We start from the raw sequence: 26,396 nt of genomic DNA, 5'->3' as shown, positions 1-26,396 counted from the left end.
ATGTAGGTGGACTTCCAGTAACTCTTGCCACGGGAGGTGTTGTTTTAACATTTTAAAATGAAACATCCATGTTTTTTTCTGTGGTTTTTTTTTTTTTTTTGAAAAGAACCACATTGTCTGGAAAACAATGCGCAAACTCAAGTATAACCAGACGGTCAAATAGAAAAGACGGGACAAACCCGAAGAGGCACCAATGAGAATTTGGTTTCTTATTTTGTTTTTTCTTTAACTTTTTGTTAAAATGTAATAATGTAAGAACACATAAGAAAATGACTAATTCTTTATGTATATTTTTGTTTAATTGAAATATTGCCACATCTGAGCTATTGGTTTAAAAGAGAGTGCCACTAATATTTTCAGAGAAAACACAAAGTTCACAATTTAAACTGTCTTTAGCCTCTTTTATTAGCAAGTATAAGCAGCAGTTTTGTGTGTATTCCCTACTAAACATAAAACTACCTTAACTCTGAGATTTATAAAAGCCTGTCAATATTTCCAAATCCAGAATGACAGACAGTGAAAGCTCAACAAGACAAACAAGAGTAGCATTATAGTACTATTTTCTTCCTTCCGTCTTATCAGCAGATTTTCTTGCTCTTACAGTCTAAACGAATCAGACATATCTGTCTATAATGCATCTCTAAACAAAACACACCTGGGAAAGTACAAAAAATAGAACAGAATAAATCCCAAGGTAATGTTAACTAAGAACATTTTCATTTTTGAAGTACAAACTACCTTCAAATATTTTCTGCTTTGTTTAAAAAAAACAACAACTAAATCTTCTATGAAAACCCTCCCTCCACATTTGCTCCTTCGTTCTTTTCGACGGGCCGTTATGGGTAGATTCAAGGTGTCTCAGGTGGCGTGACTTCACGATTCTTATGTCCAGGCGAGACTGGAGGCAGGATGGACTTTGTCTTGAGTCCCATATTGCAACCTGAAAAGTTGGAGCCAAGAACAGCAGATTGCTCAATTTCTGCATATGGAATGTCAAACGTTTGCACTGCTGCCTGGAAAAATCTGATTTTTTTCATTGGCTACATATAGAGAAAGTAGCATCGCTGTTGTTCTCCTATGGCTGTAGGCAGTGTTGTCATAAAAACTAGAATTATACTCACAACATCATCTCATAGCCAATCATTTATGGATTTGCCTTTGGTTTCATGCATTTATTTTCTAGTAAAAAAAAAAAAAATCTTTATTTTTTTATTTCATACACACATGCAAATGTCCTAACTTAAAAAAAAAACATACTGACCGTTGAGCATTTCTGTCGTGTGTTCCAATAGGGTTCTCTCTAGAGGTTCAACAGTGCCACCGAGTGACACGGGAACATCTAAAGCTGAGGCGGCACAAGATACTTCTGAGCTGCATGTAAAATAAGATGAAGTAGAGGTGAAAGGTCAGATTAAGTGAAAAACTTGACCGTCCACCTAACTGACTGGCTAGACAAACAGACTGAATCATAAGTCAATGCTAACTCTGAAGGAGCTATAGAGGCATACAGGTCTGATGAAGGAACCTATTATAAAAGTAACTATTAGTTTCCAATAAGTCTGACCTTTGTGGGAGAGTTGCAAAAAGAAAGCTATTGTTAACAGAATTGCATAAGAAGGTCTGTCTGTGGTTTACCAGGAGAATAAGGTTAAAGAAAACAGTACTGTAGTGTAAAACACAATCTATGTGTATGCACAAGTCAAATTTATATGTGTAGCATATATAAATTTATATGCTACACAAATTTATATGTGTAGCATATAAATTCAAAGTGTTTTCTACAAACATGATGCATAGTCCGATAAAAAGAAATATTAAAATGACAAATTTAAGAAAAATAAAAAGGGAAGAAATGTCAGACACGATAAATCAGTCTTTGGCCTTTATGCAAAAGCTGGAGTAAACAGTAATGATGTCAGTCCTCATTTACATGAGCAACAGCTTCTGCACATTTCAAGCTTTCACGCAGTCTGTTCCAGAGGTGAGGAGCATAAATGTTGCCACCCCTTTAGCAGAGTCAACGTTGCAAACAATGTTCAAAATCATGTACCACGTTTTCCTACCAACTAGTGACCTGCACCCGAACGCATCCTGCCTTGTACTCATATAAGCACCAGCCTTCCCTACAACCCTGTAAGAATCAGCAGTGATAGAATTGGCAGGGAAGGCTGTTTTCCTTTCACTTCACAATAATGTGTGATATCTTATTGGTCAATCAAATAAAATTCTAATAAAACACATTGAAGTCTGTGGTTGTAAAGAGAAAAAATGTGAGAAAGACCCTGTACATCTCATATTTCATTCTAAAGTAACAATGTACAGTTATATATTATAAAAAGAAAATCCACCTTGAGTGTAAGTGTGCACACAGGAATGTCATGACCTGCAGAAGCTATAAAATCTGAATTTATGAGTGGGTGTGCTGGTGTGTAAAAATGTCCAACTGAGTATGTAGAGAAAATGTGAAGACATTTGTCCCCACGTGGCTCACTGGAAGAAAACGAGATCTATAAAATGGAAAAAACGCTTCAAGGATGCTAATAATGCTTCAGGGTGAGAGGCAACAAGTCTCCTCTGAAAACATTACCTCTCTGTAAAATGAATAGGACTGGTTTTACAGTTTAGAGGATATCTCCAGTGTTGAACTATTAATCCATTTGTTTTTCTCTGAGATTTACACTGGTTGGCTTAAGTCAGCAGTGCCTGAAGTGTGGCCTGGATGGAAAAGTTTTTATTTTTAATTAGTGTAAAAGTATTCATAACAGATTAAAACCTTTGTACAACTGGAAATGTTAGGTACAACACAAAGTATTTATCTTTTAATAAACATGCTTTTTGCATTTCCTTTAATTTAATAGAAAATAGGATGACATCTGTCCAGGGCCTTTTACTCAGAAGACTTTCGTGTACTAAAATCAGCTTTTAAGAAATGTATAAATCTCCTAGAGAATTGCACTTAAAATACTGTATGTTCAGCTTATTGTTGAGAGGGAAAAATATCAATATATTTTTGCCACACAAAAAAAGGGGGTGTGGAGTGCTGGAGAATCCTCTTTTGCTAACAATTTTCACCAACATGACAAAATATTTCTTATTTATTAGGTTTTTTTTTTTCCAGTTATTTGTTAATTCTTACATTGTGTGTGAATTGTGAGACAGTTATTTTTTGTTTTTAAGCATATGCACTGACTGATGGCACCTTTTAAATTTCGTTGTTCTTGTGACAATGACAATAAAGATCTATCTATCTATCTATCTATCTATCTATCTATCTATCTATCTATCTATCTACCTACCTACCTACCTACCTACCTACCTACCTACCTACCTACCTACCTACCTATCTCTCTATCTATCTATCTATCTATCTATCTATCTATCTATCTATCTATCTATCTATCTATCTATCTATCTACCTACCTACCTACCTACCTACCTACCTACCTACCTACCTCTCTCTCTCTCTCTCTCTCTCTCTCTCTCTCTCTCTCTCTCTCTCTCTCTCTATCTATCTATCTATCTATCTATCTATCTATCTATCTATCTATCTACCTACCTACCTATCTATCTATCTATCTATCTATCTATCTATCTATCTATCTATCTATCTATCTATCTATCTATCTATCTATCTATCTATCTATCTATCTATCTATCTATCTAAAATGTTATACAAACACCGGTTTAGGTTATTAACTTTACTCCACTGGCTTGGATAAGGGAATCTGGAAGCATTTATGAACATAATTTTGTTTTTCACAGTTTTGTGTTGACTGACCTGCTAATCTCCTGAGTGTGGGTACCAGGATCTTGATCACGTTCCGCTGACGCCACATTTTGGCTAAAACAAGCAAAACTAGGCTAATTAAATTTAGAACCACATATTTCAGACAAATTAGCACACTTAGCAGTTTTCTAAATATTCCTCTGATGACTGCTTGTTTTTATGGACAGGTTGCCAAAATGAACAACGGCAAAAAGCTCCGATCACATTAACAAACAGTTGGGCTTAAATAATTTAGACGCCTGGCACTTCACCCTCAATGTCAAACTCATACTGAGCCATTAAAATGCAGTTATTATAGGAAAAGTGTTGCGATTACACTAAATTGGCCCAACATTGAATGCCTACTTTAAACTAGGCCCTGGAGTGAGGTGGAGTGGCTGCCACTTACCTGTACTGTTTGAAGAGGTGGCTGTGCAACCCTGGTTTCTTTCCAACAACAGCTTCCCTCGCCAGCTCCTCTCGCTTCCTCAAGGAGGCAAGCTCCTGCAGAAAGAGAAAAAATGGAAACACCTCGATAGCAGCCAGCTGAAAATGACTTCTTCCTACATCTGGTTTCAGATGTATGTTCTAATTCCACTTGCAGGCTTTGCTGCCATGCTGTACTTTAAGAGACAAACTCACAATCAATGTTTTTTGACAGCTGGAATCTGCCTGGACTTTAGCTAAGCTGGTTTCGATGGTTGGGCCAGGGAGTGACTCTGATTCTACCGGTGTTGTTGCTGGTTCCTCGACTGAAACAAAGCCTGAAACATTACTTGGAGAGTGTGGCATTCACATTTTTGTTGTCACAGCTTAGTACTTGAAAACCAAAACAACCAAAAATAGCAATGGTGGTTTTAGCTTCTTTATGAAGAAGAGAGTTGGGATTTGTAACCTTTAATATAGGTTACAATATAACCTATATTGTAGGTTATACAATATACAATAAGTTGAATGAACAGCAAGTTCATTCAACTTGCTGTGCATCATTATGTTGTCTTGGGAACCTAATAACATAACAGCTTCCATTTTGCTCTAAACATGATAAAATAAGCCAACTATCTAATATAAGCCTAATCTCTTTCTTAGTGCGTGGAAATTTACGATCAACAGTAAATGATGGTTTGCAGGCAAATAAAATCCACCCTAGATATCCTGAGTTGATCACACAGTTGCTCTGATGGCATTAGGTTGATGGGTGCTGTCACTTCACCTTGAATTAAATTAAATTATGAATGAGATTTGAAAATTTTTTATGAACATTTAGCTTAGAATTTCATCCAAAATACAAAACTACCGAGAGGAATACACTGATATGCCATTTGTATATGATGCCATTATGCAAATGGCAACATTTGGGAACAAACTAGGGGATACAATATAAAGATGAGTAGCTGGCCTTAAGGTAAGATTGACTAACATAATATCTGGTAATTTAAAGCCTAACAATCAATAATCATGTGTCCTTTCACAAAACAAGTATTTCAAATCTTTAAATCTGCTGACGAACTGGAAAACTAAAAAGAGAAACGCCTCTCAAACTACTGTCAGAGGAGAATTCACCGCTGCTCTTCTCTTTTTCCACCTCCTCTTCCTTTGGTTTCTCCTCCTCCTCTCTCGTCTTCTCTTCCTCTTCCTTCACCTCCTCCTCGTCCCCCGACAGCTCCTCAACAAACATGTAGTCCTTCACTATTTCCACCAAGGCCTGGTAAGCTTCTTCATAGTTATCTAAATAAGTACAGACATAAATAAACACACAAGGAAGTTGGGTCCTGAACAGAGCCAGTGCATCCAACATCAAAGAGCAATGAATCAAAGATATGTAGATGTTGACCTTGGTGTAATGAGGGGCTCGCTAGCACTGCATAAAATTGATGAATGTCTTACACTCACTGTTTGTTCATCTCATTAAGAAAACAGCTAACAGGCTGAGTGCTATCGAGAGGCAAGATAAACACAGTGATCCTGCAGCTAAATGTGGATTTTACCGCAGCAAGTTATTCCACCTATCAATATGCTTAGAATGCACTTAAAGGACATTATGTGTAAAAAGTTTAATTTAGGAGAAATTATACTTATTTGGAATTTAAAAGCAAACACTGCACAAATACATTTTCCTTTGCATTTTACCACTTGGAATGACGTTGTCGAAGAATCCTGGACGTTCTTCATTGGTTTTTGAATAGAGGGGCACACGTTGCACTGCAAGATCAATCTGTGACTGGGTGTAACGATTAGTGCTTTTCATGTGGGTTATGAACGTCTCTATTTCCGTGGGTATAAGCAGGATGTATCGAGGCCTAAAGCAAGTCTTCTTTAGACTGAAAACACCCTGCAAAAAAAAAGCACAATTGCATTTATTTGACAAATTATTAATGGTGTTAAACTTTTATTCTTAAAGCAGTCCCAGAATACACAGAACAAAATCTTCTTTAGATATTAGTTTTACACAAGTACCTCCAGCTCCATATGTAAACAACAAACCACTCCATAATTTGCTACTTCCTCTATAGCATCTCTGCTGAGGCCAAACAGATGGCTGCCATAATGCATGGTCAGGAGAAATTTACCCTTGCATTAAAAAAGAAGAAGAAAAAAGAAGCTTTATTTTACATGGAAAGCAACAGCAAACATAAATACATACATTCCCAGCATGTTCTGTCAAGCTTAACAACCTGAAGCCATTTGCCTACCCACTGAAATGAACTTTTGACCTGGTAGTCAGGGTGAAATCCTCTTTGATATTTCTCACCTTAAGTTAAACCTTACAGCCTTAAGATTACTTGTTTTTGAAGGGCCGCAAAATTCCTGACTTTCAAGACGCAACAAACAACTATAAGCATGCAAGTCAATTTAGCATATTGTTAAACCCATAAGTTGTCAGTTCGGTTGAGTAGTCAGAAATGTAAAATAAATACCTGACTTTGGCTATGTCACAATTGATTTAATGACTTTAATGTCAAAACAGGAGAACATATGCAGTTGTGAAAAAATTAGAACACTTCATTTTTTTTTTTAAATCTGTACTCTTTCTGGTTAAACTCTAATCTGTGATTAGAGATGAGAAAAAAAGAGTCTGCCCACCATGATATTACCACCACCATGTGTCACTGTGGGATCAGTGTGGGGATGTGAGAGAAACCTTATTAGTAATCTGATCGGAATACCCTGGTCCACATGTTTGTTGTGTCAAATTATATAGTTTCAGTTTATATCGGTTTTATTTTATCTTGTTTGCGATCCTTCCAAAACCCAAGAAGTGTTTCAAGATTGTGTGGAAAAGCCCATCTTGGGAATAAAAGGCAGAGCTTGAAGATTGAGAAATTTAAAAATGCAGGACGTCACTGAACCAAAAAGCTGGCTACAGAAAAGTGGAGGAATAAAAACACAGGAAGGATCAAACAGGGGCAGGGATTGATTGTAAATTATCTGGTGCTGGAGAAGACAAAATGCATCAAAGCTGCTTCAAAGCCATTCCTGTGTAAATCACAGACACACAGTCCTCTATAAATTATCTCCCACCAACCTTACATAACAGCTGACTTGACAAGACAGTGAAGATGGAAAACAAATGTGTTCAGGACCCAAGGACACATTTGGCTTCTTCCACCAGTCGTAAATTCTGATTTCAGATGCTTATGTGTATACCTACGTTATGGGAAATTCTGAGCAGCAATCAGCATACCGTTACCTCTTGTCTCAAATAATTCAAGTGGATTTGATACCTCATCCTTAAAACTGAGTTAAATAAAATTAAATTAATATGGTCTAATGAAATCTCAGAAAAACATTATTATGGTAAAGGTACTGATGGAAAAAGAGCCACCAAGTTAATAGAAAAATCAGTTCACCCGAGAAAAACTAATTATCTCCACAACACATTAAAACCAGCCTGTGAAATCAATTTGAAACTTGCTGAGGGAGACGTGGGAATCGAGCTCACTTAAAACATAATTTATCAAGAATCCTGGGTGTGTATTTTGACAAAATCTGGGAAATATTAATTTATTCTAATTATTTGTGAGACTACAAATGCAAACTACTGCTAAAAAACACGCCTAAAAGTCTTAATCTTTAGTTTGTCACAAACAAAGGGGAAGGATTCTCACCATGAGAAATAAGTTCTGAAATTCGTCTTCACTGACAAAATGATAATCAACCCCGTTCTCCTCTTCAGGGTAGGGCTGGCGTGTAGAGTGACAGATGCTGTGAAATATGAACAGTTAGTTAGTACTTTGAAGTAAATCCACTTGCGTTCTAACAAATTCAGTGCTGCAAAAAGGTATTCACGCCCTACAGCCTTCTTTTCCTTTTCTGTCACGTTAGATTTCAGATAGATTCCATACACATTTTAAAAACAGACTAGGAAAACCCAGATTAAGATTCTTTTACAAAAGGAAAAAGCTATTCAAACTAACCTGACACGTTGTGAAAAAGTAAAAACCCCTATACCCTAAAACTGGATGTACCATAACTCCCATCAACTGTTGGCAACACTTAGGAATGAGTGTTTGCTTTAATTTAGATCAAACCTGGACTTTAAAAGGGTGACTAAAAATACTTATTTTTTTCTTAGTGATTGAGACATAGACTTGCAGGTGTGCTGTGGATCACTGCCATAGGCCACATAACCTTTGACCCTGCATGAACCTTTTGCCCAGCACACAGTCTCGGATGGGTTTTATTTTACCTGGGCAGATGAATCGACTATCAAGCTTGGCGAAGGTTTTATTTAAGGTAAGGATTATTACTATTTAGTTTTATCATTCACGTGCATGGATTAGTGCACGCATGCATTCATTGGCAGGAGGGGAGATGAAACCTTTTTTCCACCTCTAAAAGGAAACAGTCCCTTTGATGGATATTGCGACCCACAAGCTAAAATGCATTCCCAATTACATTAGAATAAGGTTTTCTGATTATTGTTTTGAGAACTCAAGTTTCAATTAAGGGCCATATGGTGATTTTCAGATCAAAACAATTGGTAGTTTCGGTTAAACAGACCAAACACCAGATATGATAGACAAGAAGAATATATGTATTATTAAAAGCTCTATCAGACTGACCCGACACCAAAGTCTTTGCCAAACTCCTGACACAGTCTGCGAACCAAGTCTCCTTTCCTACAGCCTTCAGGGCCCGTCACCACCAGCATTGGGTATGGGGTGTTTGGAGTAGGCATTGTGCTGCACGCAATCAGACAAAAACACACCCTTTCTTCATCGACTTCTATCTTATATGCATAATTTAACACTCATTTCCCTTTCCAAGGAACATAGGTAAAATACTACAGCAAAGTAATGAAAACCACTGCAGACTTTTATCAACTGTTCTCAAATCATCAATGTTCTCAAAAATATAAGTGCTGACACAAGCAAAGTAGATAAGACATCTAGAGAAATCGCTGCTTTATATCTGAAAACTATCTGTGTAAGTTATTTTAGATGTGATGACAAGTTGTTCAGGGTAAATGATAAGTAGGAATAGTAAATTATGCAACATGTTTGTATTTTTAGAAACTAAATCATAAAGCTAGTTCATCTAGCAAACATTTCAAAAATAATAGATGAAATAACAGGTGAAATCTAACACAAAATATTGAAATACTCATTCAAACCTTTGATAGAGAACCTGTGGCTGTGCCATTTGGTGAACCATGTTTGTGATGTGATCTGTTGCTGCTACTATGTCCATAGGAGGGCCAAACATGTTCAGTGACGACACCTAGAATTTGGGGTTTGTAATCGGACACATTAAATATTCTACATACACAATTTACATAAACAGTGACATTAATTATGTAGATTCTCACCTTTTCTTCAACAGTGACTTTCTTATTGTCCAGTATTGATAAACCTCGGTAGAGAAAGATGACTTTCAGTCTGTAGTCATGGTGCTCCTAATGAGTATGAATATTTTGCATATTACAAAAGATCCAACAACTCTAATTCCATGAAAAATTTTTTTATCTGCAATGTTATGTTCATACTTTTAAAACTTGAAAACAAAATAAATAAATAAATAAATCTGGAGGTTCCTACAAAAACTCGGTTGATATTGCTTATATTAAAGAGGTCAAACTTATTAGCTTCCCATTTGAAAATGTGTTTTTCAAAAATTTCCAAAGTGCTTTTGGGAAACAGCACGTTGATTTTTCAATACAACTTTTCCAAACAAACATTAATTTACTATACGCACAGAAACAACATTCTTTCCCAAAAAACTATCACGGCCAAAATTATTAGCCCCCTTGAGAACTGACCTTTTTATTTAGTCAAAGCACAAACTACTGTTGTGAAATCATGTAGTTTCACTTTGTAATGCCCACAGCTGAAATCATTGAATCGATAAAGGTAAAAGGTTACCCTACACTTTATTCACAGTATAAAATCCTCACCAAGGGTTTGAGCTCCCACTTGAGAAAACATCATGACAAAAACAAACAAATTCAGTTTAGACTTGAGAAAAAGAATTGATGCTCACAAAGCAGGAGAAAGATATTCAGTTATCACAGTATTTCCAAAATGAAGAAGCTTGAAAACGCTTTCCCAAGCTTGAAAGAGATGGGTCAAAGACCTAACTATCCAGTTAAATGGATAGACAATTGAATATTGGCATCAGGGGCTAATAATTTTGACTTCAACTGTATTTTACGTTCTCATGGGTGAAGACTCTTGTATGTAAATATTTCAGTTACCTGCACAGGGTTATCCAGCAGATTGAGGTTCGACAGCATCAGTAGATCAATGGCATGCTTGAGATCTTCAATTTCCATAATCTGAAGAAAAAATAATATTTCTTTTGTCATTTGCATTGGATGCTAAAACTTAAAAAATAAATGTTACCTATAATTACTTTTGATGCAAACTTTACACATCAAACTGATGAACAGAACAAACAGATCTGAAGAGAATAAACAAAAAATAACTTAACCTTTGACCTACAGTTGTGTTTAAGATAATTAATTATCTTCTCAAGACCTTCCTCAAGTATTTCTTCACAGAACTGAATCACAGGGCGTAATCAGTTTTTCATCCACTGTTTCTACATTTTGGCTCTTTTTATCATTAACATTTTAAGAAACTATGATCCCATGTAAAACGGTGACTATTATTTGTCTAAAGTTGGATTTAGCTAATTTTCAAGCCTGTTGTGAACTACATTACTACATTACATATACTGTATGTACTAGATATAATATAGCAAAATTTAGGAAATGAAAAGTTTCTTACTTTTTAACTCTATAATTTTGAGTGTTTTTTTAATGTTGTGTTTATTGAGCTCAATCTTATTTCATAATATATCCCAAATTTTTGATTTTGAATCTAGAGTTGCAAGTAAGAAGGCAGGTATACAATATATACATCTACAAAGATGATGGAGATCATTCTGTCTTGTTGCTGAAGGTACCTGGTTATTCTCCAAGTTGAGGAAGTATAGATAGCGGAGATTCTGAATTCCTGAAAGAGAGGTGATGCAATTCCTCGACAAATCAAGAACCTGTATGTTCTGTAACTTCTCCAACCCTTCAACACAGTGGAGCTGGTTTCCCTTCTAATACAAACAGCAAACAGGGAAACATTAATGATAATGTATGTGCAGAAAGTCCTTTTTATACTTTCATTAATAATTCTATTAGGAATGATCTATACAGTGCCTGAGCTTTGTTACCCTCATTACTGAGCTGAGTGGCAGGCCTGGCTCTTTGCTAAATGCTGACAGGCCTGGACTGACAGCTAAACAGCTGTTGAGGGGCTAGCACAGCACGCTGACGAACCAAAGAACAAGATCTGGGCTCAACAGTCTTGTCAGCCTGATTCTCTATCTATTCTACTGACAAAAGTTGTTATCCCACTGCCTGGCCACACCTGGGCCTGCTCTTGCCAAGCATCCTGCCAGACAGAGGGTTGCTGTCAGCAGGGGAGGGTGACCGTGCTGGTCCCTGGAAGCTCTGGGTCGGCACTGTGATGTGCTGGGAAACAGACTGGCTGACAATGCCATGCTGCTTTAGGAGGGCGCATTGGGGAAGGAGCGGGGTCAGGAGCAGGACGAGATGGATGCTGGATGGATAGGGGAATGTGTGCAGGCTGAATTCGGTCCAGGTTCAAAGACCTGGTCCCTAAAGGAAGCTCCAGAGAGGGGCAGATGCAGCCAGACCAATAGATGCTGACAATGAGAAAAACACGGAGGGCCTAGAAAATGCACACACACCCACACACAGAACGACTAAGAACAGGGGGGGAAAAGGCATGCTGTTGGGCCATATGGTGATGTTTGTTAAGTGTTAAAATGTGGCAAAAACCTAAGAGCACAGATTAAGAACAGCAAAGGAGGACAGAAAAAATATGAAACTGAGCTTGTTTCAAAGAAAAGTAAAGTTCAGAAACATTTTCAACATTAGGTAAAAAATAGAGATTTCATTTAAAATAATTCTTAGCAAATATAGATTTATATGTAAAAATTGGAATTTTAGAATGCTGCAAAATAATAAAAACTTACCAGGCAGAGATATGTAATAGGCAAATTGTCCAGGTTGCTGATTTTTGAGATTTTGTTGTATGCCAGGCTGAGATGGTTGAGCATAGAACAATCTGTAAGACCGCTGACTTCAGAGAGACAGTTGTCTGAGCAAATGATTAAGAAAAAAATCCTTTTAGGTGAACAATAAGTTGTTATGCATAAATCAGGTTTGGAGTACAAAAAACATCTTTCTGAAAAGATAAGTTGATGGCAACATTTCACAAGTGACATTTCACAGTACTGGCTTGTGTTTTCAGTAAGGCTGTCAACCGACAAATACAAACAACATTTTTCAGGCATCTTAATAAACTAGAATATCTATGTCGACATTGCAATAGGGAAATAACTACTTTAAAAGTAATTGACTAGTTTCTTTTTATTATAATTAAATGCTTCAGTAAACCAAATAGCATTTTTCTATAAAAGATAATCGAATTAAAAACAAAAACAAACAAATAATGATGATGGGGAAAAAAGCCATCCAAACGAATGGATGTAAATACCCCCATGGCTGTGCCACTCAACAACTGATATAAAGCATTTGCTCTCTTTCCATGACTGTGAAAGAATTTTAGCCCACTCTTCAGCCTCATACCATCACACTATGTTATTTTTATGAAAGAGGTAACGGGATGAACACTTAAAAAAAGATTCGGTTTTGTCTCATCAGTCTTTTTTTCCCCTAGTCTTTGGGATAATCAAGATGTTCCTTCTTCAATCCAGACAAGGCCCACATCAAACTCTTGCTTTTACAAGTCGCTGAAGTTATATTTTGAACCATCAGTACACTCTGAAAGCATTAAAATAAAGAAATAAAGTATAATTTATAGTTTAATACAGATTTTAGTGAATGGAAACTTCAGACCATAGAAGTTTGTTAAAGCATCAGGAGGCGATGTGATGACATCTACAGTCATTAAAGTGAATGACTGCAAGGATACAGTCCAGATTCAGCTGACGCAGGCAGAGAAAGCCTGCTAGATTCTTTATGTCTGGTATTCGGTTATGGGAGAAATTTGCCACCTGGAAATCAGAAGAAAGTAGTAAACCTTTAACAAACAACTACCAAAATTTGCAATGTACAACTTATTTTGTACATTGCAAAAGAAGTACAAAAAGAAGTCCACTGCAAAGAATTGCAATGTACTCTTTGCAAAAGTTCATTGAAGGGCAGTTAATGCCTTGTAAGCAAATTCAGAGCGACTACAGATGGGCTATGGTAATCCAGGCCTATCTTAAGGGAATAGTGCTAGAAAATGAGGCCCAAGCCACCAATCAAATGTTGTCTTATCCTGTCAGTTCAAGGTCCTGCACCTCTAGGTACCGGAGTGGCTGGAATTGAAAGAAGTTGGAGATTTCATTGTGGGACACATCCAGGTAGATAAGGTGGGGTATGTGGTTCAGGCAGGATATATCTAGAAGAAATTCTAAAATTAGAATAAATCATTTAGTCATCATTTGTCAATACATTATACAGCAGGAAAGGTTGGATTATAATTTGCATGTTTGCCGTATTGCACAAAATCATGTATGAAAGTAAATGAAAAATGGAAAAAATTTTACCTTCTATGTTGTTGTGTTGCAGTTCTAGCTTTTCAAGATTGACATACTTGCATAACAAAGATATGTCTATAAGACTGAGATTCTGGAGCAGAAAAGAACACATTTATGAATAAAGTTAATGAGACTTCAATTAATCAATGTCTAGGTTGTAGGTACACATCTCACAGGTATGGATAGGTGGCACAGAACTTGATGCTGCCCGGTCAGATCAAGTCCAAGATGGGATAAACCTTCACACACCATTTCTTCAGTTAACACCCCCTCCTACAGTAACATCAAAAAACATTTTTTTTTAAAGGATTAGTAGTCCATGCTGTTATGCTCAACGTTGTTGAGACACTGGCAGATTTAGATTTTTAGCAATTGTTTAAGTTAAACAAAGTGGAAATAATCATAACCTTTTTGAAAACTGTATTGTTTTCTTCCAGAAATAATACCCATCCTTCTTTGGCATTATAATTTAGGAGAAGTCTGGTTCTTTTTCAACTGGAACCAAACATCTTGCTTGGATGAAACTGACATTGCATCTGAATCTGCTAGGGCTCAAAACTACTTTGAGTGTAACTGTATGCACAAAATTCACAGTTTTCTATTAAGATATTTTAAGATATTTGAAAACAAATACTTTAAGACAGCTGACTTCTGTGAGGTCAACACATATCAAAAAGAGAAAATACTCACCTACTTAATATTTAAAATTCTGCTTAGAAAGAGAATCCACTCTGTAGCCGTTAATGCACTTCTCATAACTTTAAAATAATCAACCGTTAGACCTTTAACTCAAAGTTATCTGCTTTTTTTCAGTGCGGTAACGAGGTGAACATAAAATAAATACATAAAAATACACCATTGTTACTATTTTCTTTAGTTGAAAATGTTAAAGAAAACTATGTGCAAGAATTTTAGGAATATGTTCCGTTTAGATTTATTCAAGTCAACATAAACATTTTTACCTTTACTTCGACAATTTCTTTTAACGCCTCTGGTTCTTTTAACGTCTCTGGTTCTTTTAACGCCTCTGGTTCTTTTAACGCCTCTGGTTCTTTTAACGTCTCTGGTTCTTTTAACGTCTCTGGTTCTTTTAACGTCTCTGGTTTGTCCAGTGGCTCCGCGTTTTCCTCTGGAATCGTGAGAAGTTGCTGCTCCTGTAATTCGCCCTCCATTGTAGTCAATACACAAATAAACCGCTGAGGTATTTTTGAAAGATAGCTTTTAGAGGAAAACTAAGTGGGTCTAAGTGCGCGTCCAATAAACAGCCAATTCTTTGCCTTCCAAGGTTAGCTTATCCCAAGTCAGGCAAAGTTGTGTCGGTTGACTACCATGGCAACCGATCAAAAGTTGAAGTGCATTTTGGGCCTTGTAGTTCTTTTGACAGCAACGTTTTAGAGGCTGAAGTAAAACTTAGAACAAGGTATAAATAAGTAGCAATTGCCTTAAAAATAATACTAGGAGAGAAAATGGCTGTGCTTTCCAAAAAGTATTTACACCTACTGAACATATTTCTGTTCATTAGGTGAATGGAAGTCCGCATTTTCATGGACTTCATTTAAGTTTTTCAGAGATAGACCAAAACAGGAGAAAACAGCAATATGGGGGTAAAAATGATGGATTGTGTTCTGAAAATGGCAAGTGGTCATTCACGCTCTGTCATGGGGGCACAGTAAGCTAAATACAGTAACGTTAAGGAGACATATCTTTATGGAGGCTGCAAAATACGTGATATTGGACTGAAATTCACCTTCCTGCATACACCAACCACAAAGCTACATACAAGGTAGTAGTTCTGATCAAAGCATATTCATAGTCAAAATTCCACATTAATGAACTTTAGAATGTATGGCATTTAAATATAAAAATGTTAAATATATTTACAATGTTAAAGAAAAACCAGAGATCTTAAAATCTTGGGTAAATTAACGATTCAAATGTAGTTGTTGAATTACCTCCTTACATTTTGATTTTGCACCTCAACTTCATGACATTAAACACCAGAGCTCCAGGGACATTCAGGATTTATAAATACCAAACTATGCCAAGAACATTTGACCAATAATAAATAATGCCAACAACTGCAGCCTCAGGTTGTACGCTGTCTGTGTTTATTTTTCCCAATATGCCACTGTTAAAAGCTCTTTGGGCCTTGAAGTCGTGTCACATAACACACCTGTCAGGTTTAGTGCATCCTCTAGTGTTGGTTTTGGACCAGACAAGCTCCAGATTGAGAATGAAAACATCTCCACTGCTTCAAGTGGATCTATCACTGTCATATGTGATAGATGGTACTTATATAGCATCAACAGAAAATACAATGCAAGGAAAATGTTTAAAATACAAAACTTAATGGAAGAATTTAAGAGATTTTTAAAAATCTTTATTATCATATGGACTGACAAATCGCATGAGGCTAATTTTAAGCAGACCGATTTGAGATTATATATAAGGAACAAAAACAAAAGATTAGAACAAGCTCAAGACAAACGTGATACAGTGGGATTCAATACATGTGCAAAAATAGTGTGCATTGAAAAGAAAAACATGACACACAACCTAGTGTAAAAAAACCAAAAAACTATGGGAATTACTTGCATGACCAAAAGATCAGCCTTGCAGTGCGATGAACATCTAACAGCATATGCGAGAGGCACGACACAGTTGGAGAATATTGTATTAAAGTTTCCACATGTGTAACCTTTCAGAACTAATTCTGAAGTGAACAAATGAATGAGCACATCTAGGATTTTGCACCAAGTGTGCATTACAGAGGAGTAGGCGAACCACTCAGCAGCTCCATCGTTGTTTCCCCATCGATTCCAGGCTGTGTGTCACTAAGATGGATTGCTCTGTGGGCTTCAAGGAGACCTGTGGTGGGACCGCCATATTGACAAGGCTCCCATTTCTCTCTCCTCCATTTGTTAAATACTTCTCTGCAAAGTTAATGAGCGGAAAACAGGGAGGGAAGCGACTTGGGATCTTCTCTTGTATTCATGGTGCTTGGTTTACTTGTAGGGATTTAAACAGGACGGTATGATTTTAGTTACGGAAATGACTGCTGTAGCAATATTTGAACAAGTATTTATGCCCATTTCTATGATTTTCACGGTTTCAACTTCATGCTTTATTGTATTTTATTATGGTTTTCTGTAACTCTGGCAGAGCTGTTTTCCACAGCAGAGGGAGGAATTTAGTGAGCATTGATGGGAAGATGGATGAAGAAGACTTGAGGCTGGGGTGAGAATTCACCTTCCAGCAGCACAACAACCCTAAACATTTTTAAAATGTACGGTCACCCAATTTAACCACAGAATTTGACTGAGCTTCAGGTGTTTTTTTGAGAAAGTAGGAACAAAAGTCCCCAATAAAATAAACAAAATATGTGGTTGTAACATTACAAAATGTGAAAAAGGAATGCAGTATATTAGACCTGAAAAATATAATTTGAAAAAAAAAAAAGTTGTGATTTACTCTCCTACACCTTGCACAAGGCAACTTCAGAAACTTAAAAAAAAAAAGCAGACCAGGACTCAGATTTTTGACAACTGCAGATATGATACAATTCTAGGGAAGGTAGGGAGCTCTTTGGGGACCAAACTAAATTGGCAGCAGGCGGAGGAAGTGGCCTCATTCAGACAGTCTAATCTGGCATCTGTTATTGCAAACAGAATCAGTGAGTCCATAGGGGCTGGCAGGAGAGGAGAGATGGAGGTGTAATGGAGAGCAGCAGCTTGGGTTCTAATAGGAAAATGAGATGAGATAGGGCCCGAGTTCAGGTGACTGTCCAAGATGGTGTCGTTTAAAGCGGAGCTGTTGTTTTGGAGAGTTGGGGGTTGTTAGGAGGTTTTGGCGTGCAGCGAGAATTTATGTCTTTTAAAAAGTGGAAACTGACAATGCAAGATGCCTGATATAGAAAGTAGACTTGCGATGTTTGTGGTGGCGGCGACTGTCATCTAACTTTCCAATTAGAGCGAGTCAGTGCAGCGGAAGCTTATCGATGATCTCCATTTCAAGAAGTGGAATCATGTACGTCTGTGTCAGCTCTCGACTACAACCCTTATCGTCACATCAGGCAAGAAAACACAAGTGACGCACCTCAAAATAAATTCATACAATCTCACGTCTAAAGCAATCTTTACTCTCTTAGAAATCTCATGGATCAGTAACAAAACAACTGAACACAAAATGCTAGGCAAAGTAATCCCCTCTGTTTTCTTGCTACACTGTGGTGATCTTTTTGTCCTTGGTGGCCTGTTTGATGGCAGCCTGCTCGCAGATGATCTCCTTCAGCCTCTGCAGACGGACGTTTTGGGTGCTCATGTCCCCTACCCCCGTCTGACTGCGGTGGAGCAGAGACAGGGCGTTGATGTACTCGAGCTCTGTGTAGCGAACGCCCTGGTCCACAACCAGGTTCAGCAACTCATCTGGAGTGTTGTACAGCATCTCATAGTACTGCCTGCAAGGAGGGACAGAAAGCAGTAACAGGTTATGGATGAATAACATAACAGAATGACTACAGCTAGTGAAGTTGTGGACGAATGCAGGGAGGAGATAGAGAAAAACAGACACTTAATATACGTCTGTTTTTCCTCTTCCAGGGGTGAATCAAAGAAATGTGGAAAGCAAAGAGAGAGCACAAAAGCCAGACTAACCACTGTTGCTGTCATGCTCAAAATTTTTTAAAGCGGACATCAAGGGACCCGGTGAAGCTGCTGCTGTGAGATGCAGTTAAGGGGGAAAACATATACAGGCTCCCAATAGCCAAGACTGTTCTTCTGAAATATTGCAGACACACAGAAGAGGAAAGGGACTGTGTGTAGAATAAACAGCTCTTTAATCAAGACCAAACGCCTCAACGGACCATTTGAAAGAGTGCATGAAGTACATACTGATAAAGCGGTAGCACAAATGGACAGCAGGCACCGTTAAACACCACACTTCTGCACAAATTGGATCAAATATGTCAAACAGGATTTGTTTTCTACACTAACTGCATGCGGCTTTTTACAGGATCCTTCAAGGTGGAGTTTTGAACGTTTTATGACTCAGCAGAAAGAAATTATTATTGATGCATTTACTGGTCAATGCACAGCAGAAGAAATACACATTTCTAAGCAAAGGGAGAAGACTCAAGGTAAGGTAGTGCAGCAGGAGATCTCAGAGATATTTTTTGGTCTCGGGCAAAATAGGTCAAACACCTTCGAAAGTAAATGCGTGTTACTGTCTAGCCCTACTCTGGAGTGTATAAAAAGAGGAAGCTCATGTAGGCAAACACTAAAATAGATTTTAGCTTCTAGTGCCCTCAAGGCCTAAATGTTAAGCTTTCACAGTGTAGCTGCGGAAGCAAACTTGGGCAAGAGGACAGCAGCAGTGGTTTACAGCGCAGAAAGGATTTACAGTCAGTTCACCTTTTACAATGCCTTGCAAACGCTTTTCTAACCACTTGTACTCAGATTTAATAACAATAAACTTGAATACTTTTTTTATGTGATAGGCTAACACTAAGTGGTACAAAATTGTAAAAAAAAAAAAAAAAAAGTAAAGTAATACATGGGATTCTCTCTCTTTTTTGTTTAAAAAAAAAAAAAAACCATAATAATTAAAAATGTATTGTAAGCATTTATTTTCTATGCCACAGTGAGTATTATTTAGAACCAGCTTTTACTGAAATGACAGCTGCATATTGTTTGGAGTAATTCCCAACCACATGTCCACCTGCAGAGACTGGAATTTTTGCCCATCCATTTTTGCAAAATATTTATGCTCACTTTGGAGACAATAGTACAAGTATGTGTTGGTCTGACACATCGAATCCCAATGAAACACTTTACAGATTGTGGTTGCAACATTAAAAATTATTCCATGACAACTTTGTATTAATACATCTAGTGGAAACAGGTTGATTATATTATTTGACTTAGCCAGTATCTGAATTTGTATTTGCAAATCGATAGGGTAATTTGAAGTATTGGATTTGTGTAAATAATTACAGAGAAGGCTGCAGCTGAAACTGCTGCAGGGCTTCTTTTCTCCTTAGAGGAAGGAAGGGCTTCCTTTATTAGAATAAACTACCAACCTTGGCCAAGGACAGCTGTTGGTCGCCCAACAACAGAAACCCTTGAAGCTTTGTAAGGCAGAAAGCTGCTCAAGAAGGGGAGTAGTAACACTGTTATGATAACTGAAGCCCTTATGTTTCTTTTAAAACAGTTAGCTTTAGATGCTTTGATTTTTTGTATTTTGTCTGACAGTTGAAAACAGACTCCGAATTGTTCATGTGAATGCATCTTAAAAGGGAAAGAAGCTAAGCTCTCTGGTGTTCTATATGAAATTCAATATGCCAGTTAAAGGAGAAGAACGAGCTTTAGCACATTTTGTAGAGTTCATTTTCATTGCTAACAAGGCGTTAATGACCACTTATGGAACTTCTCTCCTGCGTCTGTCTTTTATGTGATACCATTTTTTAACTTTAACACTTTAAAACTGGAGAAAAAAACATGAAAAGAGTTATGATGGGGGAGATGAAATAAAGTAGAGCGATAAAATAAACGCCAGATCACTTTGGAGATAAATGAGAAGCAGAGGTGCATAATATCTGTTTTTTGGCCTTCCCTTGACGAGAGACGCCCTTGATCACCAAAGCATTTGCATTCCGTCTCACCCTCCATCCTGCTCTTCATTCCTCTTCAAGGCTTTGTTCATTTTTCTCATCCTTGAATTCACTTTTATGAAAAAAGCTGTTAAAATGATTGAGTATTGCAGACTCACTACTTAACTGAGGTTGAGATGAGACAGCAACAACAAGGGGGTTCATCTCACAATAAAACGAATCATACATTAAATTTTGGATGTGCTTGGCCAACCGTGATTACAACAGCAGAAATTTAAGATTATTGGTTTGCCGTTAAAAGACACTTTTCAGATGAAATATTTTGGATATTTACTGAAAGTTGGGGAAAGTGTACTAAAAACAAATAAAAGTTGTGTCTGGGTATAAACAGTGTATTTACCCTATTTTGTACTTAATAAATCACTTAATCATGCATACATTAGCTTTGCAATGTTTTTGTTTCCCATTTGTGTAACAGCTGGAGATTTTTTCATGTGTTTCCGAGCCATTTTCCAAACGTTTATCAGGGTAAATACACAAATCATTATCCGTCATCTGACTGTAAAGGAGTGGTAGTCTCACTGGTAGTCTTTCAAAAACTTTATAACCCCATTTTCTTGTAAAAAAAAAGAACAAAAAAAAAACTGCAGACCAAATAGAATAGAAAGCCCTGTCTCAAATTTCCCCCAAAATATCTTGAATATCCCCCTTGCTATTTGAGAAAACATTCTGTCAAGACTGTCAGTTTACACCTTTTGGAAGGTGTAAACTGCATAACATCTGGTATGAAGCTGACGCCATTAAAAACGAAAAAAAATAACCCTACTGTCAAACATGACGATGTTAGCGTGATGAACTGGGGCTACTTTGCTGTTTAAGACCTGGATGACTTGCTGTGATTCTGCAACACCAAATGGGATTTAATGAATAAACGTCCCAGCTGAAAGGTTGACATTTTAGTGTAATTGTGGAATTAATTTATTAGGTAGCTGAGAAAAGGATGTAATTATGTTTATTTACAGCTGATAAGGGGGTACTAAAGCCTTTGTGTACATGATAGTTCTTGCTGTAAGATCTCATGTGACGACAGCAGCATCTGCAGGAAGAAATAGTGGCAAACTGTCAGCTGTCTGTTAAGAGTGTGTGTGTTTGTTTGGGGGGGTGAACCATGAGGACTGCTTGCAATCTGAGCTTTGTTCAGCGGTTAGAGGAGGGGGAGGCTGGTCTGGAAAGAAAAAAAAAAAAAAAACACGTGTTGGGGTGTGCATGTTGCTCGATCTATCAATGTGTCTGAGTGATGTATGTTAGTGTGTGCTGAAAACACTTTCAAACAGTTCATTACCCAAGCAGTTGGAAAGCTATTTGCTGAACAGGGAAAGGCTGTTAATAAGATTAAAATTTCTCCGCACCCCACCATCAAGAAAGAAGCCCTTGTGGCTTACATACAAAAACACACACACACACACACACACACGTTTCCCTTTGGTGGAGTAGCAACTGGTTAATGAAACAAGTCTTATTTTTCAAACAGCACCTCGGTGAATTGTTTTGATTGCCCTCCTCTTTAGAGTCTTTACAGCCCTCAGCCTCCCTCTGTGCACACTCCTCCTTCACCCACACAAGAAAACCGCACACAGTAATTTTTGCCAATTTCCACCTGCTTCCTCCACAAGTCCAATCTATAAGAGTTCTGATTTATTAATCAGCTTCTTTGTATATGTGTGCTGACGTGCCTCCGTGGAGTGCATTCCATTAAATTTTAATTAGCTGCTCCCTACCTCTGCCTCATATGCAAGGAATATTAAATAAATTTATGATGCGACGGCAGCGCGCGACGGACACATGACAATGGAACAAGAGAGAAGCAGCGGCGAGAGTAGAAAAGTGGAAGAAAGATGAGATTCAGCACATTTCATTTCCCCTCATTTGTAGCGTATACAATATTAAAGCCATTACAGGCTGCTTCTGTCAGCATGTTTGGGAAAACACATTAGTTAGTAGGAGAAAGATGAGAAAGAGGGGGGAAAATAATAATAACAAAAAAGATGTGCAAGCATGTGGATCAACCTGACTATCAGCTGTAACAAATACCTCCTGGCACCTTCAACAAGGCTTTCTACTTTGTTCCTCTTACTTTTAACTCATGTCTTAACAGTGCAGCACACACAGCTAATATATTAAGTTTGATGTTCAAAATCAGAAACTATACAAAGACAATTAAAATAAGGGTGTCACAAAATAAACACAAAATTATTATGATAACTTTCAGTCATAACTGAAAGTTGCAGGAAATTATGTCACATGTGTAACACTAAGCTTATCCCTCACTGTGTAACACAATATCCTATCCACCTACCATCATGTTTTAGGAAACTAGGAATGCTTACTCTCTCCTTCTTTGTGTTGCCAACAAGTGACCATTTATGCACTCAATATACTTCTGTCTCTAATAAACTGTTTTCTGTTTGCAGAGATAGAAATTTATGCACACCAGTTTCAGACATCACATGCTCTAGAAATTTGTGTTTATAAAGATTGTGTTTTGTCAGAAAAGTGACTTTTTAAATTATCTATATGTTGAAAAAAAAAAAACTAATGGAAATGTTAATCTTTTGTTTTTTCTTTTATACTTTAAAGATTTTTAGGTTTTTAGATGTAAAATATAGCTTCCCTTGGGGGGTAAAAAAAAAAAAAAAAGTTAATTGTCCAGAATGTTGGTGGCATATTTTCCCGGTTTTGAAAAACCTTTAAGTCAAGAAGCCAGTTCAATGTTGCTTCTGATATATTTTCCTCTAATAAATCTTCCCCTCTGTTCTGATAACAGTAATATCTGACTGTAGTGAATCTGAAAGACTTGTGTGCTGGAAAACACGTGTTACTATGACAACTAGAAACCGGACTCAGTCATGCTCAACCTGTGACGGAGCCTAAGTGTGTTTTTATCAAATGTAATGCTGTGTTTAAGGTGTTTATTCATTTATGTCTGCTTGTACATTTGATTCAAATAGATTGTTAACAAAAACAGAAAATAATCTTTAAAAATACAAGTCAAGGACGATAATATAAAATTTTTACTAAATATAAATTTGCAAATTTCCTAAAGGTGGCTTTGTGAACATGTAACCTCAGTCTTAATGTTCTCTTAGCTCTTTGAACCTAAGGATGATAGCTCCCTCCCCTCCTTCTGTCTCCATCTCCCTCCAGAACAGTGCATTTGTCTCTCCTCTGGTAATGAGCAAAGGTCTGCAGAGACTTGGGGTGAAGCTTCATCAGCAAAGACCAGCCTCATCACGCTGCATCGGCACAAATACACACAAACCCCTGACTGGCTTCATCAGCAAAGGCGAGTGCCATCATGCTGGGAGGTGTGGATATAGAGACCAAAACGCATGGAGACAGACTCCATCAACAAAGAGCAGCCTTACAGCGTCTTGCGCATGCACGCAGAAAACGAGCGACAGAGGAGAGAGGGCGCAGGTAGACGGAGAGGAGGAGAATTTCAATTGAGCCGAGGCGGTGAAGTTGATTGGACTATGGCAAAAACAAGAAAAAGACAGGGGGTGGGAGTGGGGGGGGGGCAGAGGAAGGAGAGAGATAAGGCAAGAAACACAAGGTGACAAGGATGGAGACAGAAGTGACAGTGTACTGCAACCCGGCCTAAATACAAACGCTTTTATCTGTTGACACCCACTACCTCCTGACGCGGCTGTCAACTGTACTTATAACTACAATCTCTGAGGACACACCAAGCTGTCACCTTGACACACATAAGCTCCAAGCCAAAGACAGTTTATTTGCCAACACATTGACTCTCAGAGACGCACAGCCACCAGGGGGGTACACTTTAGGAAACTACAGAGCGCAACACCTTATTGTGCATTACAGACATGTAGATTGGAACACTGGAGCCATTCCAGTAGGAGACAGGTGGGTGAGATGGGATGAACCCTGGGGTGCCTTGACAATGAGACTGTCAGACTGGTGTCTAGGCTAGCTGGTTGGCTAAGCTGCGGCAGATTTGTTGTTTGTGTTATGACAACTCTCCAACCTGCATGAAAGGGTCACCGGATGGCTCAGAGCTTTGCTTTTTGTGAATTTGTAATGGTGCTTCAGTCTGCGTCTGAGAACACACTTCGATTTTCTCAAACTAATGGACCATCAGATCTTCATGACAACATGCCAATTTAGGCTTGTAGGTGGCACGCTTTGGGGTTGCTCTCACAACAAAACACCTCCCTTAAAAACGACAAAAGGTGAGTGCCGACCAAAGGTGATCAGCAGTGAGTCAGGGTAGATGGACAAAGAGACAAAAACATACAGTAGATGAATGTATTAAACAATAAGACAGAAATTAAAGCTTGAAATAGACAGCTTTTTCCATACAGCTTCTTCACTGCAAAAACACAAAATCTGACCAAGTATTTTTAGTCTATTTTCTAGTGCCATTATCTGATCTGATCTTACAGTTAGTGCACTAAGATTACATTTAATAAAATTTAAATAAGACAAAAGTAACTTACAAGTAACATTTCAGAACAATCGAGTCCTTTAAAGGCAATAACTTCTTAATATTGATGAAAATGTAATAGTTATAACGAAGATATTCTGCCAGTGGAACAAGATATTTTTCCCATCTCATAAATTATTATTCTAACTTAACACTAGTAGTTTTGTAAGTAGTACATGTTCCACCAATGTTAAGGAATTACCTGGAGCAGATAATGTAGACCTGTATAATATTTAAATAACATTTTATACTTTTTTATATTTGTGTGTGTTTTAACTCAATACAGTTCTTAACTGAAGAATAAAAACTAAGTTCTTTTAGAAATACAATCCAATGTTCGCATTGTGAATTACTGAAGTACTAAATAGAAGATAAGGCAAACCTTCATTTTAACTTGCTCTTTGAAACTCGATTCAGATTAAAATCAAGTAATTAACCTTTTTTTAATATTTTTGCTCTTTCAACTGTAAGTCAGGAACGTTAATATACACTCTTGTTGCCTATTCTCATCATGAAGCAAAAACTTTAAATACATCTACAAACAAATGAGGACACAGTGATTTAAGTTGATAATGTGTATTTGTGCTCGCTCTTTTTAAAAATGTTGTCATGTGTAACTACTGAGTTTTCTCATGTTTTTCAAGATAAAGGACTCACCACAAACTTCTCATGTTGAACTTATCTCAGCTCTTGTCAAAACAACCGGTCAGCATAAACAGGCAGAGAGAAAGAAAGAGGGAGCGGTGGCTACACTGGACAATAAGAGGTGATCAGTGCAGTGATAAGGTTGAGTGCGCCGTCAATAAACAAAAACACACACTCAGAGATGACTTTGCTGTGACACACAGGTTTGCAAAACGCGTCCTGTCTCTGAGCAGATGGTTGGAGAGTGTGTGTGTTTCTCTAATGGTGTGTGCATGTGTGTTTGACCTTGACATACAAGCTTATGCTGCTGCCAAACTTCTAACTGAGCAACATGAGACTGCTTTGGGATGATACTAATACACCTGCTCACGCACATGCATGCACAAAAACACATTCAGGTGATACCAGCAGGTGCAACATTTACAACTGGATGTACTGTAAGTTTTCACAATTGTTTTTGCAGTATGCAAGCAAGCATCCCACCACAAGGTGACACTGTTTCCTCACCATTTTTCACTCTATGGAAAAAGCAAAAAGTATTGTGAGTGGGGGTGTGTAGGGGCGTGCATGTCTATTTGTTCTGCAGTGCTGACAACCAGGCCCTACTGTAGTTTTAACTCAGATCATTGGCTGTTATGGTGCTCTTGTGCAGGACTTGTCCACACGGTTGCAGCCAAAACACAAAGAACAAATGATCAAGCACACACACTGGAACAGAAACAGGAGCATGGCTAAACTGGGAAACATCTGTAGCCAGTCTGTAAAGCAGACATCCCGCTGTGATTTCTTCCTTTGAT

At 37.6% G+C, this 26,396-nt stretch overlaps 2 protein-coding genes across 6 annotated transcripts in view; both read right to left on the bottom strand.

Annotated features, from left to right (window-relative positions):
- Positions 1–380: 380 nt before the first annotated feature.
- lrguk (leucine-rich repeats and guanylate kinase domain containing) lies at positions 381–15,168 on the bottom strand. 5 transcript variants are annotated; one of them, XM_028043698.1, is made up of 21 exons: positions 14,803–15,168; positions 14,015–14,113; positions 13,850–13,931; positions 13,601–13,701; positions 13,228–13,309; positions 12,266–12,390; positions 11,177–11,320; positions 10,464–10,544; positions 9,579–9,665; positions 9,384–9,490; positions 8,833–8,952; positions 7,876–7,972; positions 6,224–6,337; positions 5,897–6,098; positions 5,330–5,494; positions 4,409–4,518; positions 4,176–4,270; positions 3,779–3,841; positions 1,262–1,371; positions 1,122–1,179; positions 381–940 (listed from the first exon to the last, which is right to left on the bottom strand). In XM_028043698.1, the coding sequence occupies exons 1-20, from the start codon at positions 15,010–15,012 to the stop codon at positions 1,145–1,147; spliced, it is 2,229 nt and encodes a 742-aa protein (XP_027899499.1). In that variant the 5' UTR covers positions 15,013–15,168; the 3' UTR covers positions 381–940; positions 1,122–1,144. The 5 variants fall into 5 exon arrangements, with proteins under 5 accessions (XP_027899499.1, XP_027899500.1, XP_027899497.1 ...); XM_028043699.1 differs by having other exon boundaries at positions 1,125–1,179; XM_028043696.1 differs by lacking the exon at positions 1,122–1,179.
- Positions 15,169–16,198: 1,030 nt separating this feature from the next.
- The window catches only part of exoc4 (exocyst complex component 4), a 119,700-nt gene continuing 109,502 nt past the window's right edge, over positions 16,199–26,396 (bottom strand). The window contains exon 20 of the mRNA XM_028043850.1: positions 16,199–18,296. Coding sequence (XP_027899651.1) covers positions 18,059–18,296 — 238 coding nt within the window. The 3' untranslated portion in view covers positions 16,199–18,058. The remainder of the gene's footprint in view (positions 18,297–26,396) is intronic.

This window comes from Xiphophorus couchianus, chromosome 17 (genome assembly GCF_001444195.1).
Source record: "Xiphophorus couchianus chromosome 17, X_couchianus-1.0, whole genome shotgun sequence".
Classification (NCBI taxonomy): Eukaryota; Metazoa; Chordata; class Actinopteri; order Cyprinodontiformes; family Poeciliidae; genus Xiphophorus; species Xiphophorus couchianus.
This window is presented reverse-complemented; position numbering and strand designations above follow the sequence as displayed.

Excerpts from the sequence above, each read along its gene's own strand:
- lrguk (XM_028043696.1), bottom strand. The coding sequence starts at position 15,012 with ATGGAGGGCGAATTACAGGAGCAGCAACTTCTCACGATTCCAGAGGAA. Across the intron at positions 6,099-6,223 it reads GTTTACATATGGAGCTGGAG|GGTGTTTTCAGTCTAAAGAA; the intron begins GTACTTGTGTAA and ends TTTTTTTTGCAG. Across the intron at positions 941-1,261 it reads CACGACAGAAATGCTCAACG|GTTGCAATATGGGACTCAAG; the intron begins GTCAGTATGTTT and ends CCAACTTTTCAG.